The 20,322-nt window shown below is 32.2% G+C and overlaps 1 protein-coding gene across 2 annotated transcripts in view; it reads left to right on the forward strand.

Moving 5' to 3' along the window:
- Positions 1–20,322, forward strand: part of LOC120412659 (CUGBP Elav-like family member 2) — a 447,077-nt gene that overhangs the window by 43,428 nt on the left and 383,327 nt on the right. For both annotated transcript variants that reach the window (XM_039573218.2, XM_039573219.2), the window contains exon 2: positions 17,703–18,702. In XM_039573218.2, coding sequence (XP_039429152.1) covers positions 18,152–18,702 — 551 coding nt within the window. In that variant the 5' untranslated portion in view covers positions 17,703–18,151. The remainder of the gene's footprint in view (positions 1–17,702; positions 18,703–20,322) is intronic.

Here is a 20,322-nt window from a genome sequence, read left to right on the forward strand (position 1 = left end):
TATAAGAGGTCTGAGGTTAAGAGGTCATAAAACGACAAAATTCCATTTATTTCGCAAAGAAACTAGTATTTTGTAGAAAATGCTCGATAATCTGTTTCTCAAGAACGAATTTTCTAATTAATTTGATGAACTGAAGGTAACAATTCTTTACAATTTTTGTATCCTGAATTTGAATTTATGTATTTGTGTTTTTACATTGTTTTTTTTTTGTATTGTTGTACTTCAATAAAACACTGTACATGGATTCTTAGGTCAAAATAATTTTGTTTTCTCTAAAAAAATTTGAGGGTTGTCCACAGAAAAGTGCTACGAAAATGATCGAAAATCTGTACCTTAAGAATTATTTTTCTGATCGATTTGGTGTCTTCGGAAAGGGTTATTCGGAAAAAAGGTTCACGGTAAAAAAATATTCATTCTCTTTATTTTACTCGTTTTTGACAAACTTTACCTCATTTGATTTCATTTGACTTTCATTTTTTTAGTGGAAAAAATAGCAAGCATTCAATATATAAAAGGTATAATCATCGTTTTTTTTGAGTAAGTTATATTTTTTAAAAGTTCGGAAAGTATCGAAAATTCACCAGAAATGCTCTTAAAAATCATTTTTGGATGTCAAATTGAATTTGAATTCGAAAAGAAATTTGTGAATTTTAGATAGAATGCAACGCTTTTCATTAAAAGCCATTTGCAAGGTTAAAATTTCAGTATCTTGAAGTGGTGCCATCCTTGTTAATCTTTGAAATGAAAATATTTCAAAAGCTGTAAAAAAATGTTGTTTTTCGGCGTTGTTGATCCGATGCTATGGATGCTGAATATGACCATTTGGCCATGCAAAGAATAAAATTACGAAAATTGCGTTTTTTCAAGTGCTACCCATGATTTCATGGAAACTTTTAATGCGGTTTTTCAACTCACATAAAAATTGCTTTAATTGATTTCCAAACGAGTTTAACTTTTAAACATTAAATATCAGAAAAAAAAGGTTGAATAGGGATTTTTCGCGATTTCGCGGAAGCCGCGTAATCCGAGAAATTTGCCCCTGACCGTGAAATTTCGTAAATACCGCGAAATTCTAATTAATTAATTAACAAATTGTCCCTAAGTGTATTTAAACATGGAGTTTTTTTTATTCAAGCAATCCACAAGATTTTAACAGGCACTTTGAGACAAATTTTTTGAAAATATTGTTCATTACAATGTATTACGAAAAGTTCCAGAGAAATAAGCTTTGGCTGTAAAATGCCTTCGATTATACAATTTGATGTTCAAAGCATGTTATAACACATAAACGTTTTTTGTCTTTTATAACATTTCATAAAGAATGAAAAAAAAAAGTTATTCAAAACTGCAAAGAAAGAGACCGCAAAGCAGTTGAGTATTTATTTTTGGAGCACTGTCAAATTTATTTTAATAAAAATGAACAAATTGCAAGGAAAGTCTGACAACATTTTTGTTTACAAAAAAGGTTTTTTATGCTGTTATAAAAAAAAATTAAACACTTTGCATTATATTCTAATTTTCTGGACTCATTAAACCAATGTTAAAAAAAATGTTTTAAATAAAATTTTGACCAAACCAGTTTTGAAATACTCAAATTAGCCTTTTCCTGAAAACCATTTGCAAACAAAATGTAATATCTTTATTATACTAATTTTACTTTTAGTAGATTTATCGATTAGTTGTGATTTTTTTTTTTAGATATTGAAGGATGTACTTCGTTTAAAGATAGTTTTTCAAATTAAATTTCAAAAACCACAGTAAAATGAGTTTGGCTGAAACGTAAATTCCTTTAACCCTTTCAAGCCTGATGGGTCATATATGACCCAAAAATGAAAATTTTCAAAACTAGCCTATAATTTTCGTATGGTCTTAAGAATCATTTTCCCATCATTAGATTAAAAAATATTTTTTTGAAAATTCAGGCTCGAAAGGGTTAATAAAAAGTTCACAAAATTTCACGAAATTAAGCTTTTATTTTTTACTGTCAAACATTTTTGTGTCAGGCGGTAATATTTTGTATCTCAAACAACTGCTAACTTTTCCAGTAACTGTCCTGTGCACAACTATTCTTAAATATCACAATTTTGCGATTTTTTTTGGCATTTTTGGCATCCCGCGGACTTTTTTTTTTCGCCGTGAAAAATCACTAGCCCTAATGATGATGCGAAGAACTTATTCAATCATGAAGAATCGATGGAAAAATGTTCACCCAAATCGAAATTGACGTATATAAAAATCGCTAAAAAATTGCAAGGGCTACAGAATTGCTCGTTTGTTGAATTTAATAATCAAAACTTTGGCTTTTTCAGATTTTTTTTTTAATTTTGTTCAATGTTAGTTTCAATTACTTCAAGATTGATGAATCTTATTTTTCGTCCTCACAATAAATCGAAATTTTATTTAAAAAAAAAGTTTTCTCGCTAAATGATCTACAAATATTCTGAAACTGAATACTTATCCCCCAAAATAATTACAAATTTTGTTTATTTTGCATATTTAAATGTTTAAAAAAAGATGTTTCTGTTAGACTACAAATTTATCCTTAAGAGAAAAAAACATTTTTAAAAATGTTTTAACGTTATCAAAAATTAATATTTTTTTATTCAAGCTGATTTCATTCTAAACCTATTCAAAGCCGAGAATATGTTGTAGATAACTATTGCATTATTTGTAAATAATTATAATATTTTTTATCAAAAACAAATAAATAATAGAAAAATAGTTTCGGCATGAACAAGATTTGTTTTCATTTATGCTCTGAGGAAATTTTTTGTTCATTACATTTTGGATAACATCGTTTTGCAAGATGGATGGAAATCATGTTTATTCATAATTAACTTATTTTATATAACATTTCGTCATTTCATATTTAGAATAGAAAACAAAATAAAATACAAATATGGAAGTTCTCAGTTTTGAATAAAGTAACAATATTTTTAGTCTCTATTGTTTGCCACAAAAGCTTCACCAAAAGTTACATCGCAAATCGAAACAACAACAAAAAACAACCAAATCCCCTCAACTCCACAGTCGGAAATTGCCGTCGTGTCCGGAGGTCGATGCCCTCTCTCTTTCATGCGTGAACTTTTGCATCTACCTGGGCATCGCAGAAAAACCTACAAACAAAAAACACGCTTCTCAAAATGGCCTTTTCTCGCAGGAAATGGAATTTGGCCAGCGCGGAGGCGGCGAGGTTATCGCGATCGCACCAAAACCACCATTGCCACTGGCCCAGGATATTGGATGCTGCGAGATTAGAGAACAACTCAAATGCGAAAAAGCAACAGCAAAAAACTCAGAGTTGCGACGAACTATCACTGACTGTTGTCGTGTCTGACTCTGACTCTGTTGGTTGTTTGGTCTTCTTCAAATATTGCCTGTAGGCCGAAAGTGATGCCACCACAGTTGCTGTTGTTTGAATTTCAGTATTGTGTTTGTGATTGGATGTCTGTTTTTTTTTTCCACACTGTCACTATTCTAGCCGAATCAATAAGGAGTGTTATTTCCAGTGGATTGAACCCTGGCGATGGGATATTGAGAAGGAAAAAAAATGCAATATTTTAGGGGAAATTGACAACAAACAATTACTTTAAAAAAGGTAAAATTGTTCATTTTTAAAGTAAGGCCGGCAACGAAATTATGGAAAAGTTTAAAATTTGCAGTAGTTATTCGACAAAACAAATTACAAATTCCCCCGTTCCATGTCACACAAAACTGTTGTCGTCTGAAGGGGTCACGAAATTTGGGCGACACGCTACCTGATATCTCTCGTGGTTTTGGGGGAGGAGGCGATGAAATCGAATAGAAATTTGGAGGGAGTCAAAATTCCACACTGTCTGGGAATTTCACCCCCTCAACCCCAAGTAACCCTCAAGTGTCCACGTCAATTGATGACGCTCTCGAATTGCAGTTTGCATGAGCACAGTCAATCTATCAATTTTGGATTCTTCATTTTTTTTGTTTTGTTTTCGAGAACCCACTCAACCTTAATCGGTTTCGTTCTATTGATTTTGGATAGTTTCATAATCGCTCAATTGCACATGAAAGCTCGCTCGCCACCCATTCTTGTTCAGTGGGTGGAATAAAGTTGTCCCTGCTTTACAAAACAAACAGAATAATTATGTTTTTTTTTCAACTTCACTTTGTCAACATTGCACGTTTGCGATCGTGCAAAAGTTCAGAACGCACAAACATCATAAATCTTGTCATCGAGAGCAGGAAATTACAACAAAAAATGGTTTATTAAATTTTCGATTTTATTTTCCATGAATTATTAATGTCACCTGTGGGTGACGAGGACGTCGATGGTCGTGCGACACACAATGACTTGTGTTGTGTTGAGGTTGTTGTTGATTTTTCGATTTCTTTTTCACCTTGCATCAATAATGTTACACGTGTTTGTTTGCACATGTTGCGGGGGTGACCTATTTCTTTAGAATTTCTGAATCAAGTTCAAATGTATCGAGAATAAATCCACTTTTTAATCAATTTAACCCTCTACTGCCCAATTTTTTTTTCGATTTTTTCCCCCTTTTCTGAGGGTCATTTTGAGCAACTTTTGTTCTACGAAAAACTTTACTTCTCCTGTTTTATGTTTTTGTTGTTTTATTTTTGCACCCACTTTTCAATTTTTTGCTTGTTTTTCACATGGTGCAATCTATGCCTTTATGCATTTTTTACAACTTAAATGATAATGGTGCCATTCCACAGCAAAAAATGTGAAAAACGAGCAAAAAATTGAAAAACAAGAAAAACATAAAACAAGAGAAGTAATGTTTTTCGTAGAACAAAAGTTGCTCAAAATTACCTTCTGAACACACGAAAAATAAAAAAATAATTGAAAGAAAAAATTTGGACAGTAGAGGGTTAACAATATAATTAATAATGATAGCCACTCAAAGAGTTCAAATTGATTTAAACAACTACTTTTAGTATCACCTAATTAGCCTGTAATTTTCAACTGACGATATCTTGAAACTTTGGCGAAATTTTCCGATCGATTCAATTTTTTTCATAGGTTTTATAATTTGGTCTAAATTAAGAACTGAGGAAAATTATCTATTTGTAGACCTTTTCAAAAGTTAAGCAAGATTTTAAAATGTTGAAATTATATTTATTGTAAAGATCAGAAAGTTTCGCAAAAGTTTCATTTTTTAACATTAAAATCGAACTAATATTTTCCGAATAGAGTTTATATTTTCCGAGATATGGACATTTGAAAATTACAGGCTGATGATGTGACACTTAGAGAAATTCATTTTCATCTATTCGAATTCTTGGTAAGCCTGTGAGGTCCCCCTCTAAAATTCATCAAAAAAAATCAAAGGCAAATATAATTGTGCTGATAATTCAAATTTTAATTCAAAAAACATGTATAATTGGTCTAAAACTATTTCAAATACATAATCAAAAGGGATATTTTTTTTGTAAATTCATTGATATTTTGCTAATTTTGTGTAGTAGTAGAACTGTAATATTGTATAAAGTATTTTGTGATACTTTTTGCTCAACAATTTGTTAGGTTGGGCTTGAATTTTAATATTAACTTTATTTTGCTCCCCCTAAAATACGTTAAAACGATTAGAAAAAAATTGTTCCAGCCTTATAACTTGCAAACAGTAAATTCATTTTAAAAAAAAAGAACTCTTCTATTTCAAATTAAATTTTGATGCAAAAAAATATGTGACAATTTTTTGCTCAGATTTTTACTATTTTTCAAAAAAAATATATCTCCTTAATCAGATTTTACACCAGCACGCACTTTGGCTTCAAATATTTCTTTTTAAGTCCCCAGAACTAAAACTAAATCATATAAAAAAAATCGAAAATAACAAAATACTTATTTTCAGAATTCAACCTGCAGTCAAAAAAAGTTGTATGAATTTATTTGTATTTTTTTCGTGTTTCTTTTTTTTCTGAAAATTCATAATCATAACCTACAACTTTGTCTAAGAAATCAAATCAAACAGGAAATTCCTTCTCAAATTACAAAAAAAATATGTATGCAGACTTGTATGGAAAAACTTATCATGCTAAATGACTTCTTTTGACATAAACAAAGCTACCTCCAAATAAACAAAATTTAAATCGCAAAAAACAAAATTTGCGAGATCTTGAAGAACTAATCTATAGAATAATAAAAAATCTGAAAAACAAGCACAAAATTGAATAAAGTGGTAAAAATACTCAAAATGTTCTCTTCAAAACGGGAAAAAATATAATCTTTGAAAAAAATTGGACATTAGAGGGTTAAACTCTAAGGTGCAAAGGGGTCATCAATAAACCACGTGTATACTTGTGATGGGTGGAGTTGGCGATTGTTCACGCTTCTTATAAAAACATGTTTAAATGGATAATTTTCCACAAGAGGGTATGCAATTTAAAAAAAAGTGTCCACGTGGTTTATGTATGACCCCAAACATTATTTGAAGATTCTATACTCCAGTTGTTAAAAATACAAACAATCAAAAGAATCATAAAACGCCCTCTGCAACATGATATGTCACCAACCTGTCATAAATGTCGCACTACATGTTGTATTTGTCACAAGCGTGCTGCTACATTGGTATTTCATCACCAGCTCCTGCAGAGCCCGCATTGTTAAATTCTTATTTTTCAATCATCTTCAAGACAAACAACCCTTTTTCCCGAAAATGACCCAATATTTAAGCGTTTCCTGTTGCTTTCAAAAGATTATTTATCCTTGGCCCATGTTTGCTTTCGATATTTCAACCCTTCCGCAGTTTTTGTCAGCAAATTTCCACCCCTTTTTCCTCGCGCATTTCCTTTACAAAACAAACATAGAGAGAGAAAAAAGTGGACTCCCAAAGCTCAAACAACGGAAAACAAACTCTCATCGTAATAATGCCGACGAAAAAAAAGAAGAGAAAAGCGAATTGCGAGTGGAAAAGTGGAACTCTTCATAATGCCCTTTTCATTAGGTGAACGAGATTTTCCTCCCCACCCCATCCTCACACATGAGATTTTTCCGGACCTTCTTTTTTTGTGATTTGTTTGGCGCACGGTATAGTTACAGTTTTCCCTTGGCTTTTTTTTTTCGACAGAGAAATCCCCTCAATTCTCGGTTATGGCCGTTATCATTTTTTGTTTGTTGTCAGTTGGAGCGAGGGTCAAGGGACAGCAATTTTATTTCGCCAACATTGTTTGTTCTTGTATCAAATCGGTTTCATTTTAGGAAATATCAAATGAAAGCGGAGAAAGGTCACGGTTGTCCTTGGTGACAATCTTTTGAGGTGCCTTTTTCCTTCATTTAGGCGCAAATTTGTGGGTCACTTGAGTTGAAATTTGGTCTTTTGATGTTTTTTGGGGAGGAAATTTACCCTTTTAGGCAATTTTCATAATTTGATCAATTTAATTATTGAATGATTCAAATGTCTTCCATTTAATTCCCCAAACTCAAGCCAAAAGAACTTCAAATTATTCCTAACAAGCCACCAACACGACATCCCTTAAGAGGATTTCGCCATTTTTATCCCCCGTCCCACGCAACAACTTCGATTGGAATTTCATTAAATTGATTTAATCAATTTGTGCGCCTTGCGTGGCCGGACAATGTCCCGGTTAGTTACGTGTCCTCCTTCCCTGGGGGGAACACACAAGCACAAATTTGGCCCATTTTGCCTGCCCCCTCAGGTGAGGTCCAAGTAGCCATTGCTTCCATGTTTTTCTTAGGGGGAAACGTCGATGATAGCATGTCAATCCGCGGGTCTCCTATCGACCGTCATCGCCTACTACTTTTTTCGTTCGGTGGTGCACTGTGAGAAATTGTCACTTTGTTTTTATGGGCGAAACTAGTTGAATTCTCTTGAAACTTTTGTCACAGTGTCGAAAGAAACAAAAACTAAACGCGAACCTCTAATCTACCTTTATTGGTGACACACACGAGGCCATTTTTCTACCATTTTTGTGTGGCACAGGACTCGTGTGACGAAAGCCGGCGAGTGAGCTTGTGTGTGTGTGCACACGCGTATGTGTGCATGTCACCGGTAAACTTTATTACCATAAAACGTGGATGGGGTGGTGACGAAAAATACTGAATAATGGGAACATTAAGGGGAAAAAGCTCTGTTAGCTTTGGCTGCCATTCTGGGCGCAGACAATTCTAGTGAAAGATGCACACTGAAAAACTAAACAATAAAATAAAAATAAAATAACGGAAAAGAAACAAAAAACAAGAAACAAGAAACAAGAAACAAGAAACAAGAAACAAGAAACAAGAAACAAGAAACAAGAAACAAGAAACAAGAAACAAGAAACAAGAAACAAGAAACAAGAAACAAGAAACAAGAAACAAGAAACAAGAAACAAGAAACAAGAAACAAGAAACAAGAAACAAGAAACAAGAAACAAGAAACAAGAAACAAGAAACAAGAAACAAGAAACAAGAAACAAGAAACAAGAAACAAGAAACAAGAAACAAGAAACAAGAAACAAGAAACAAGAAACAAGAAACAAGAAACAAGAAACAAGAAACAAGAAACAAGAAACAAGAAACAAGAAACAAGAAACAAGAAACAAGAAACAAGAAACAAGAAACAAGAAACAAGAAACAAGAAACAAGAAACAAGAAACAAGAAACAAGAAACAAGAAACAAGAAACAAGAAACAAGAAACAAGAAACAAGAAACACTGTTTTTTTCTGTTGTATCTGTTGTTTCTGTTGTTTCTGTTGTTTCTGTTGTTTCTGTTGTTTCTGTTGTTTCTGTTTTTCTGTTTCATTTTATTCAAACAAAATTTTCACTGTTCTCCAAACACAAAACCTTAGGGGAGGGTGGTTACCGCGCGGCACCGGTCCCAACTTCGTTACGAAGTCATTAAGTTAAGTTGAGCCTGGCGTCGTCGTCGAGCTTTTCTCTTCTTTCCCCACGCAAGGCTGCCAAGGTGTGGACAAAATAAAGTGGAGGTTTGTGGGGAAAGGGAGAAAGCTTAGCCTGAGCTAAGTCAAATTGGTGCTTTCAGAGGAAGAAGAGACGCGCAGAAAAGCGAAATGGAAATCTGTCATTAAATTTAATAATAGAAATTGAATTTTACCATTAGATGGCGTGTGCAGTGGTGATGGCAGCACAATGACAAAAACCTGCCACAGAAAACATAAATGGAGGGTGATTTTTGCTGGTGTATTATTTTTAGTAGAATAAATTACATTTCGATTAGATTGATTGTTGGGAAATGTGTTTAGAGTTGTCTACGTTGAGGGTGAATCAATGGACTGATATTCTAGAGGGGTTCAAAATTGAAGGTTTCAATACAGGCAATTGATTGATTGGAGAATAATATTTGTTCAAGTTATGATGGTTGATTGACATAAGCAAATATTATTTCCAAATTGAATATTCAACTTAATCGATAACCACCACTGTATCAAATTCGACCAACTGTTACAAATTTCTCTCAATCTAGAAATAGACTGTCATTTCAAATAAAATCCACTCTTTTCAAAAACAATCAATCTCGCTTCCTTCGAGGCAAAGAGAGAGCTTTTCCATCCAAGTCATTATTTTTAATTCATTGCTCAATCGAATCCTGGCTCGAACCCAGCATCACAAACACAAACATTCACTGGCAAGCACAAAACATCTCGCAGTGTTCGCGTCCTTATTTCTTGCAATAAAACCATCAATGCAGCGGAAAATGATGAAGAAATGCTCAATAATTTATTTAATTTCTTTCTCTGTTTTCTCTTCTCTTTTCCAGACAATGAAACAGCACTTTTTTCTTCCACTCGATGTGGCCAGAGGTCCCGGTCCAGTTCCGTTTTGAGACAACGTTCGAGTGGCGGACAAGACGTCCAGACAGATCTTTGGACAGATGTAGGGAATCTCCCCACGGGGAGAAAGCGAGTCTTTCGAGTCAGAGAAGGATAACAAACCAATAAATTTTAATTAACGATGGTAGTTATTATAACTGATTCTCGGTGGCGGTTTTGTTTCTGACGGGGTGATCGTGCAACTTCCGATTCCGGGCCGTTGGACGAGGCAATTGACAGGAGAGGTCGGGGATGGAAAAGGAGGAGAGAGGTGGGGAAAACAAACAGGAAATGGAACGGAAAATAATAATCATTTGATGGTGGGTGGGGAAAGCTTGGACAGTGAAGTTCTCTAGCAAACAGCTTGGAATAGTTCTTCCAATTTCCTTCAATTTCTTACTATATTGACTCAATCTATTTTCAATTTCTTTCAAATTTCTTTCAAATTTCATTTAAATTTCTTTCAAATTTCTTTCAAATTTCTTTCAAATTTCATTCAAATTTCTTTCAAATTTCTTTCAAATTTCTTTCAAATTTCTTTCAAATTTCTTTCAAATTTCTTTCAAATTTCTTTCAAATTTCTTTCAAATTTCTTTCAAATTTCTTTCTAATTGCTTTCAAATTTCTTTCAAATTTCTTTTAAATTTCTTTCAAATTTCTTTCAAATTTCTTTCAAATTTCTTTCAAATTTCTTTCAAATTTCTTTCAAATTTCTTTTAAATTTCTTTCAATTTTCTTTCAAATTTCTTTCAAATTTCTTTCAAATTTCTTTTAAATTTCTTTCAAATTTCTTTCAAATTTCTTTCAAATTTCTTTCAAATTTTTTTCAAATTTCTTTCAAATTTCTTTCAAATTTCATTCAAATTTCTTTCAAATTTCTTTTAAATTTCTTTCAAATTTCTTTCAAATTTCTTTCAAATTTCTTTCAAATTTCTTTCAAATTTCTTTCAAATTTCTTTCAAATTTCTTTCAAATTTCTTTCAAATTTCTTTCAAATTTCTTTCAAATTTCTTTCAAATTTCTTTCAAATTTCTTTCAAATTTCTTTCAAATTTCTTTCAAATTTCTTTCAAATTTCTTTCTAATTGCTTTCAAATTTCTTTCAAATTTCTTTCAAATTTCTTTCAAATTTCTTTCAAATTTCTTACAAATTTCTTTCAAATTTCTTTCAAATTTCTTTCAAATTTCTTTCAAATTTCTTACCATTACCATTTTCTTTCAAATTTCTTCCAAGTTTCAAATTTCTTTAAAATTTTGCACTTTTTTTAGTTCCAAGTAATTACTTATTTTCCTCATCTATATTACATTTCATTCTTAAATCAGACTCTTCATGCCTAGTTTGCTTCATACAATTTCTAACTTATCTAATTTCTTTCAATTTAGTTCAATTTCTTTCAATTTCGTTCAATTTCTTTCAATTTCTTTCAATTTCTTTCAATTTCTTTCAATTTCTTTCAATTTCTTTCAATTTTTTTCAATTTCTTTCAATTTCTTACAATTTTTTTCAACTTCTTTCAATTTCTTTCAATTTCTTTCAATTTCTTTCAATTTCTTTCAATTTCTTTCAATTTCTTTCAATTTCTTTCAATTTCTTTCAATTTCTTTCAATTCTTTCCATTTGTTTCAATTTTTTTCAATTTGTTTCAATTTCTTTCAATTTCTTTCAATTTCATTCAATTTCTTTCAATTTCTTTCAATTTCTTTCAATTTCTTTCAATTTCTTTCAATTTCTTTTAATTTCGTTCAATTGCTTTCAATTGCTTTCAATTTCTTTCAATTTCTTTCAATTTCTTTAAATTTCTTTCAATTTCTTAAAATGTCTTTCGATTTCTTTCCATTTTATTTTAAATTTCTTCCAATTTCTTTCAAATTTATTTAAAATTTATCTATAATTTCTTTCAAATTTCTTTCACATTTCTTTCAAATTTCTACTATATTTTTTTCAAATTTATTTAAAATTTCTCTCAAATTTCTTTCATATTTCTATAAAATTTCTACCAGATTTCATTAAAATTTATTTAAAATTTCTTTCAAATTTCTTTCAAATTTCTTTCAAATTTCTTTCAAATTTATTTCAAATTTCTTTCAAATTTCTTTTAAATTTCTTTCAAATTTCTTTCAAATTTCTTTCAAATTTCTTTCAAATTGTTTCTAAATTTCTTTAAAAAAAATTCAAATTTTTTATTTTTTTTTTCAAATTTCTTTCAAATTTCAGTCAATTTTTTTTCTTTTAAATTTGTTTCAAATTGTTTTCAAATTTCATTCAAATTTCTTTTATTTTTTTCTACCAATTTAATCAAGTTTGTATCAAATTTCTATCAATTACTAACCAATTTTCTTTCAAAATATTCCAAAAAAAAATTCAATGCATTTCGTTCAATTTTCTATCAATATTTTTCAAATTTCATTCCAATTACTTTCAAATTTCCATCCATCAGGAAAAAACTTTTGTTTTCTTTCTATTTTCTTTAAAATTTCTGCCAAATTTCTTTCAAAGGTCTTGACAATTACTCTTAATTTTCTTTGAAATGTCTTCCAATTTTCTTTCAAAATTTCTTTAAATTGTTATTCAATTTTTTTTCCAATTTTTGTTTTAAAATTCCATACCAATTTCTTTCATAATTCCTTAAAAATTGTTTCGTTTGATTTTACTTCTTTCTATTTTAGCTTCAAAAAATCACTCTATTATTTTTTAAATATTTAAATTTCTTTCAATTTATATTAAATTCTTTCAATTTTGGTAATTTATTTTCGCTTTATTTCCATTTTTCCAGCAATGTTTTTTTTTCTTTTTGTTTAGCTTATTTTAATTTTCTATAATTTTTATCACATTTTTCTTTTTTTTGATTTCTCTCAATATTTTTAACTAAACTTTAAAAAAAAAAACAAAAATGTTTGTTTTAATAAATAATGAATATAATATTTTTTTATTTATTTTTTTCAATTTTATTTAAGGTTTCAAATTTTAGTTTTTGGAAATTTTATTGATTTCTTTCCATTTCTTTAATTCTGTTTAATTTATTTGAATTGTAGGTTTCAGACTGACTGATTCTTAATTGTTATTAATTTATTTTTATTTCTTCGATTTATCTAAAAAATATTTCTTTCTCCTTACTATGACCTTAAATTAAAGCATAACATAATGTGTGTTTGACTTTTCAAAAGTAATTTTTAACTCAAATCAAACTTTGCAATCCACTTCCCTTTGTTGCATTATCTGAAAATGATGTTTTGATACCAGAAAACTGCAAAGTTGAAGATAATTGGTCTCAAATTATTAAGTGTGCTGAAAAAAAAATATATTTCCGTTAAACTCTTTTATAATATTTTACAATTTCTTATTTTTTCATGTTTTAGTCTTGTTTCTTCTCTTCAGGTTTTATTTTTTTTTCTCAACCTCCTTAAATTTCTGTTCTATTTCTATCATTTCTTTACAGGTTTTACACTGTCAGTCAGTTCGTAATAAATTTTAACAATTTCTTTAATTTTTTTAACAAATTATTAAATTCTACAATTTCACAAAATGCCTTAATTTTTCTAAATGATTGCTTACTTACTTACTTATTTTTCAACATGAGAATGATTAGTTTTGTCTGAATGATTAAAAATGTATTAATTTAACTAAAATTAATAATGAATTGAAATTTGAGGAAATTTGAAACATTATCTTTTTTAGACAGTGTAGTAAATTGTTTAAAAATGTATTAAAATTAGGCAAATTATTTTATATTATTTGAAGTTTTAAAGGAAACAATAATCTTGATGATTTTTAAATTTGCTTTTTTTTTAATGGTTTAAGATCAAAAAAATCTTATTACGTCTTTTAAAGCGTCATTTTTAACTAAGTTCATTACTCTCTCTTAGGATTCGTAATCCTAATTACACTTTAATTAGGACAATCAGTGGGAGCTCTACTCTTGAAAAGGGCGAAGAAAAACAATTAGTAAATGTGTCAGAGCACTGCAGCAGTAACAGCAAAAGTAACGTTGCAACTTCTCACAGAAGACTGCAATCGACTGAAGTTGAAGTTCAGTGGAAAAGTTTTGCTCCTCCTCAGAAGAAGAAAAACTGTGTGTGCACACGCTAAATCGAGAAGGATGATTTTCGCTACAGAAGTGCTTTTTCATTAGTGCCTTATGAAATATTAATTAAGAGCGGCAGCGGGAGTGATGTTTTGAGAGTTTTCCCTCCGTGCCGTGGGAGGACGAAAAAAAAAGATTGGCGACAGTCCCGAGAATGATATGATTCTCATCATTCACGGTTTCCCGGAGTTTTATCTCTTTTTTTTTTTTGCTCGCCCTTTTTATTTTTAATTAGCAGCGCAAAGAGAAAAAAAGAATCGGCAGGTGGCACTTCTGTTGCTCTGCAGCCTGCAAGTCCTCGACTTATTTGAACTAAATTTCCAGCCAGAATTGACGTGCAAATAGACGTTTAGAGAGTCACATTGCATACATTCAGGTGCTCTTGAAATGTCAAGCGGTTCTGGAGGTGGCCATGAAGCTCGACTCAGGGAAGACCGCGTGTGCTCACGACTTGACATAATTAAAAAGAGTGCCATGACTTTTATTTGGACCACGTGGCGGGCGTTTCTTATCAAGTTTCGGGACATTTTTTTTCTGGGGGTGCGGACACAGGACAATGTCAACGGCACGCACTTTTTTAGGTTTTTTTGCTTCTGCTGCTGACTTTGTGTTTGTCTACGCGGTTATCGTGTGACTTTTTGGCAGCAAGGTAGGAGCAAAAATGTTATCTTCGGAGCAGGTTGCTTCGTGACTGGGTGCTGATAAGAGATTTGGCATTGTTGAAAAACATGGTTGAAAAAATGTGAGATTTACTTTTTTGTGAAACTTTGTTAGAGGGGTTGACTCAATTCACAATTTTCAAAACATTTGATTTAAGTATTATTTTTAACGATCCATGAACTGTGTTGTATCCAACGCTCAACACCCTGCTTGAAAACAGTTCAACCCCGAAACATGCGTCAACTTTTGACACAAACGTCGAGAAAAACCAACAGAGACCCCAACAAGAAACTCCAGGAAAAAACAACAAACTCACACACGCACCTTCTGTTATCTGTGCCCTCTTCGTCCATTTCCCAATCCAAAAACCATCTCCTCTCTCTCTCTCTCTCTGCAGTCAGTGTCGTCACCGTTGTCGTCGTCCCATCCAAGTAGCCATGTGGTTCTTCCCATCCGTCCTTCCTTCCGTGGTGTCAACTACGGATAGGATGACTGCAGGGCTGCGGAGTCGGGTCATATTTCAAACGACTCCGACTCCGACTCCGACTCCGGCTTTCTCAGACTAGCCGACTCCGACTCCGACTCCGGCTCCGGCTTTCAACAAATGGTAGGCTCCGACTCCGACTCCGACTCCGGCCTACCAACTATAGCCGACTCCGACTCCGACTCCGACTCCAGCTTTCAACAAATGGTTGGCTCCGACTCCGACTCCGACTCCACATATTTTAAATGTTTCAAAAGTTAGTTAACTATTATTAGTTAATTATTTTTAAAACATTGATAAATAGGATTATTTAAATACTCTCTAAGCGTCATGTTTTTCTCAAAAAAAAAAAGTTAAGTACAAGTAAAGTAAATAAACGGAAAAAAAGTTTCTAGGTTACAAATTTTATACGTAATGGAAACAGAAATCAAAAAATATCTTCAGTTTTAGAGGAATTTTGAAAATAACAGTTTTGTAAGTAAATTTGGATTTATTTGCTTAACCTCAAATTTGAAAATATTTTTTCAAAGCTAATAAATTTAAATATTAAATTGTTATTTTTGAATGAATAGCTTAAAGAAAACTGGCGTTAGTGAACTATTGAACAATAAAATTCAATTTGCTCACTTTCAGGCTGACATTTGTAAAAAGCACAGTGACAGGCACCTTGTTTTTTAAATGACAATTTTAAACGAAACATTTTTTTTTGTTTTTTTTAAAGACGTACATGGACATCACGCCATGGCTGAAGGAGATTATTATTGCAAATCAATGTATCTAAACAATTTCTTCGTGGAAAGGACGCTTAAGATGTCCTTTTCAAATATCTGTGACATGAAAAATATTTTACCCTGAAATTTTTTAATTTATTTTAATTTTAAAATTTTATATACTTTAAAAAGGAGGTTCACGATACTTCGTGAAACCTAGAACGAAGCTTTATGAATGGTCTTGCGCCTCCATCAAAATATATGAAAAAACTTAAAATTTAATAAAGAACAAATATCCACAAGTAAAATATTTTCTAGGTCACAAATATTTAATTTTTTAAGGTACATTGATATGCAATGATTATCACCTTCCGTCATATTGGCGTGGGACATACAGTATGAGAAAATTCGTACTAGTTGATAATATTTTGATTTGCTTTTTTATAATATTTGAAAAATAAATTAAAATCCTACATTTTGTTCTATACATTTTTTATTAGTTAATTTTTGTACTGAATTCTTGAGATTTGTTCAACGATAATTTGCAACGATATCAAAATAGTTTACCTAAAATCAACATCAACATCAACAATCAATGATTATTTCAAAATTTGTTGCAACTTCTTTTGATATTTTTTGTTAGTTTCAATTATTTTAAATGCAACACTTTGATTTTCTTGTACTCAGTTATAAACAAAATGCGCATGTTGAGTTCCAAGTAAGAGATTGTTATTATCGTTGATTATTTGTTACAAAAGTTAAACTGTCAGTGACTCTTTTTCGATTTGCAAAAACAGTGATTACTATTTTTAATCTTTTTATGTACCTATTTTTTTCCTAAAAAATGATTTAACTTAAATTTTCCAAGACATATGCTATCGGGATAAAAGATGACTGTGTGTGTACTTTTTCAGAAATAACTGGATGAAATTTGGTCAAATTTGAATTGAAAGGGCACATAAATATAGGCAAAAGGAAGCATTCAAGAATCAATTAGATATGTCTGACTACATAACCAATATTTTTTTTATTATTTTTTAAATTATGATACTACATACTTGGGTAAGAGGTTATCATTTAGTGATTATAGTGTAATAACACAATTAGAGCTTTACAATCACAATAAAAAGCTTCAAAAACATAATGGCATCTGATAAATCAATCAAAAATATAAGATATTTTTAAATTATGCTGTTCTATAGGAAATACTGAACAATAAAAAAACATATTTTTTGTTGAATTTAAGATAACTCCGGCTCCGACTCCGACTCCGGGTTATCAGAAATCTTCGGCTCCGACTCCGACTCCGACTCCAGCTCTTAAAATTTAGCCGACTCCGGCTCCGACTCCGACTCCAGCTGTTCGAGTTTTGACGACTCCGACTCCGACTCCGACTCCAGGTCCCCAAAAAGACCCGACTCCACCGACTCCGGCTCCGACTCCGACTCCGACTCCACAGCCCTGGGATGACTGGCCAACTTGGTTCCGTTCCATTTCAGATAGATAAAAAAGCCAGTCAGCCTGCTGCGATGCCTCTGCCAGCTTGCCTCTATGGCCAAAGCAAATATAGATAACGCGACTCTCCGACTGTACGTATGTACGCAACGGCCTGGGCGACCTGACTCTGGCAAAAGGTTGATAACGTCGCGCCCACTTAGTACTAATCACCGCCTCGTACCGTCGACATCCAACCGCCGCCGCCGTCGCGAGAGTTTCAGCGTTATCGTTAGCGTTATCCGTCGTCGCTGTAGTCCTTGTCGATCCTCGTGAGTCGTGAGTCGCCTACTTTGATTAGAAAAAATAGGGAAAGGGATTGTTCAGAACCGGAGAGAACACACACACACACACTGCGACACCAACTGAGTTTCACAAAGGGACTAACGCTTCTTACCTGTGCGCACGAAGTGAAGTGAAAGAAGTCAAGTGACGTGACGCACGTACAAAGAATACACGTTCAGACCAGTTTATCTAAGATAAGATTATTTTCTGTCTCTTTTTCAGCTTCTTCTTGATTGTGTTTCCGTGTGGTTTCGGCAACAAGTGTTTGTGCGTTAGCGTTTGAGGAAGATTCGAAGCGTCCGTAAAAAAGAAGTGTGAAAAGCTAAAAGAGTGAGGAAAATCCTTCGGAAAAGCGCAACGTAATAAGCTTAAAGGGGAGAGGAGCCAGTCCCGTGTATATTTCTACATTTCCGCATAGCAAAAAAAGGTGTTCATTTTGTACCCCGCTCGCCACCCCCCTCTCATTGTGCTCGTGGCTAAGAGAGTGTTCTCTATTTTGCGTGCGTGCGTGTTTTTTTCCGTGAGTGTTCGTGCGAGTTAGTTTTCTTTCCTTTGTGTCCCTATTTCTATTTTTGTGTGTAAGTGTCCGTTTACTCGTTGCGCAAGTAAAAATTAAGCAAAAGCAAGTGTTCCTTTCAAAAAAAAAAATAAATAAATAAAAAAAATCAACAATGCTTAATTCGTTGGAAGCGTTGGCCGGCAAGATTTCGCCCGGATCCGGCAAGAGTTCCCCACCGGTCGGAACGTCCCCGGGAGGAGCCGGCCCGGGCACCACCCTGCTGGACAGTAACGGCAACAAAGTGCTGCTAGGTGGATACGTGGCCGCCCACCATCACCAGCTGTTGCACGCGGCCAAGCACCCGTACCAGAAGCCGGGCCTGAGCAACAACAACAACACCGGAAATGTCGTCGTCAACGGAAGTTCCGGCGGTGCGGCGGCCCTCGGCGGAGGCGTTCCGCCGGCGATCGGCATCGGTAGCACCAGCAATGGGACCACCGCCGGAACGACGCCACCGGCGGCCATCTTGGCCGAGCATTACCCGCACCACCATCACCTCCAGAGCAGTCTGCACCAGCTGCATCTGTTGCACCAGCAGCAACAGCAGCGGACGGCGGCGGCCGGAAGTCCCGGCGGGCCGGCCGGGGCGGCCACCATTCCGGACGTGCCCGACGGGATGACCGAGGCGATGCAGCTGGACGCGATGAACGCAGCGAAGGAAAAGTGAGTTGAAACAATGATTTTGTAGTTTGTGACCCTGAAGAAGGTGGCAAAATAGGCCGAAACGTTGAAACAATTTTGCAAATTTTGACAATTTTGACAATTTTGACAATTTTGACAATTTTGACAATTTTGACAATTTTGACAATTTTGACAATTTTGACAATTTTGACAATTTTGACAATTTTGACAATTTTGACAATTTTGACAATTTTGACAATTTTGACAATTTTGACAATTTTGACAATTTTGACAATTTTGACAATTTTGACAATTTTGACAATTTTGACAATTTTGACAATTTTGACAATTTTGACAATTTTGACAATTTTGACACTTTTGACAATTTTGACAATTTTGACAATTTTGACAATTTTGACAATTTTGACAATTTTGACATTTTTGACAATTTTGACAATTTTGACAATTTTGACAATTTTGACAATTTTGACAATTTTGACAATTTTGACAATTTTGACAATTTTGACAATTTTGACAATTTTGACAATTTTGACAATTTTGACAATTTTTACAATTTTGACAATTTTGACAATTTTGACAATTTTGACAATTTTGACAATTTTGACAATTTTGACAATTTTGACAATTTTGACAATTTTGACAATTTTGACAATTTTGACAATTTTGACAATTTTGACAATTTTGACAATTTTGACAATTTTGACAATTTTGACAATTTTGACAATTTTGACAATTTTGACAATTTTGACAATTTTGACAATTTTGACAATTTTTACAATTTTTACAATTTTTACAATTTTGACAATTTTGACAATTTTGACAATTTTGACAATTTTGACAATTTTGACAATTTTGACAATTTTGACAATTTTTACAATTTTGACAATTTTGACAATTTTGACAATTTTGACAATTTTGACAATTTTGACAATTTTGACAATTTTGACAATTTTGACAATTTTGACAATTTTGACAATTTTGACAATTTTGACAATTTTGACAATTTTGACATTTTTGACAATTTTGATAATTTTGATAATTTTGACAATTTTGACAATTTTGACAATTTTGACAATTTTGACAATTTTGACAATTTTGACAATTTTGACAATTTTGACAATTTTGACAATTTTGACAATTTTGACAATTTTGACAATTTTGACAATTTTGACAATTTTGACAATTTTGACAATTTTGACAATTTTGACAATTTTGACAATTTTGACAATTTTGACAATTTTGACAATTTTGACAATTTTGACAATTTTGACAATTTTGACAATTTTGACAATTTTGACAATTTTGACAATTTTGACAATTTTGACAATTTTGACAATTTTGACAATTTTGACAATTTTGACAATTTTGACAATTTTGACAATTTTGACAATTTTGACAATTTTGACAATTTTGACAATTTTGACAATTTTGACAATTTTGACAATTTTGATAATTTTGACAATTTTGACAATTTTGACAATTTTGACAATTTTGACAATTTTGACAATTTTGACAATTTTGACAATTTTGACAATTTTTACAATTTTGACAATTTTGACAATTTTGACAATTTTGACAATTTTGACAATTTTGACAATTTTGACAATTTTTACAATTTTGACAATTTTGACAATTTTGACA

This window comes from Culex pipiens, chromosome 2 (assembly GCF_016801865.2).
Source record: "Culex pipiens pallens isolate TS chromosome 2, TS_CPP_V2, whole genome shotgun sequence".
Classification (NCBI taxonomy): Eukaryota; Metazoa; Arthropoda; class Insecta; order Diptera; family Culicidae; genus Culex; species Culex pipiens.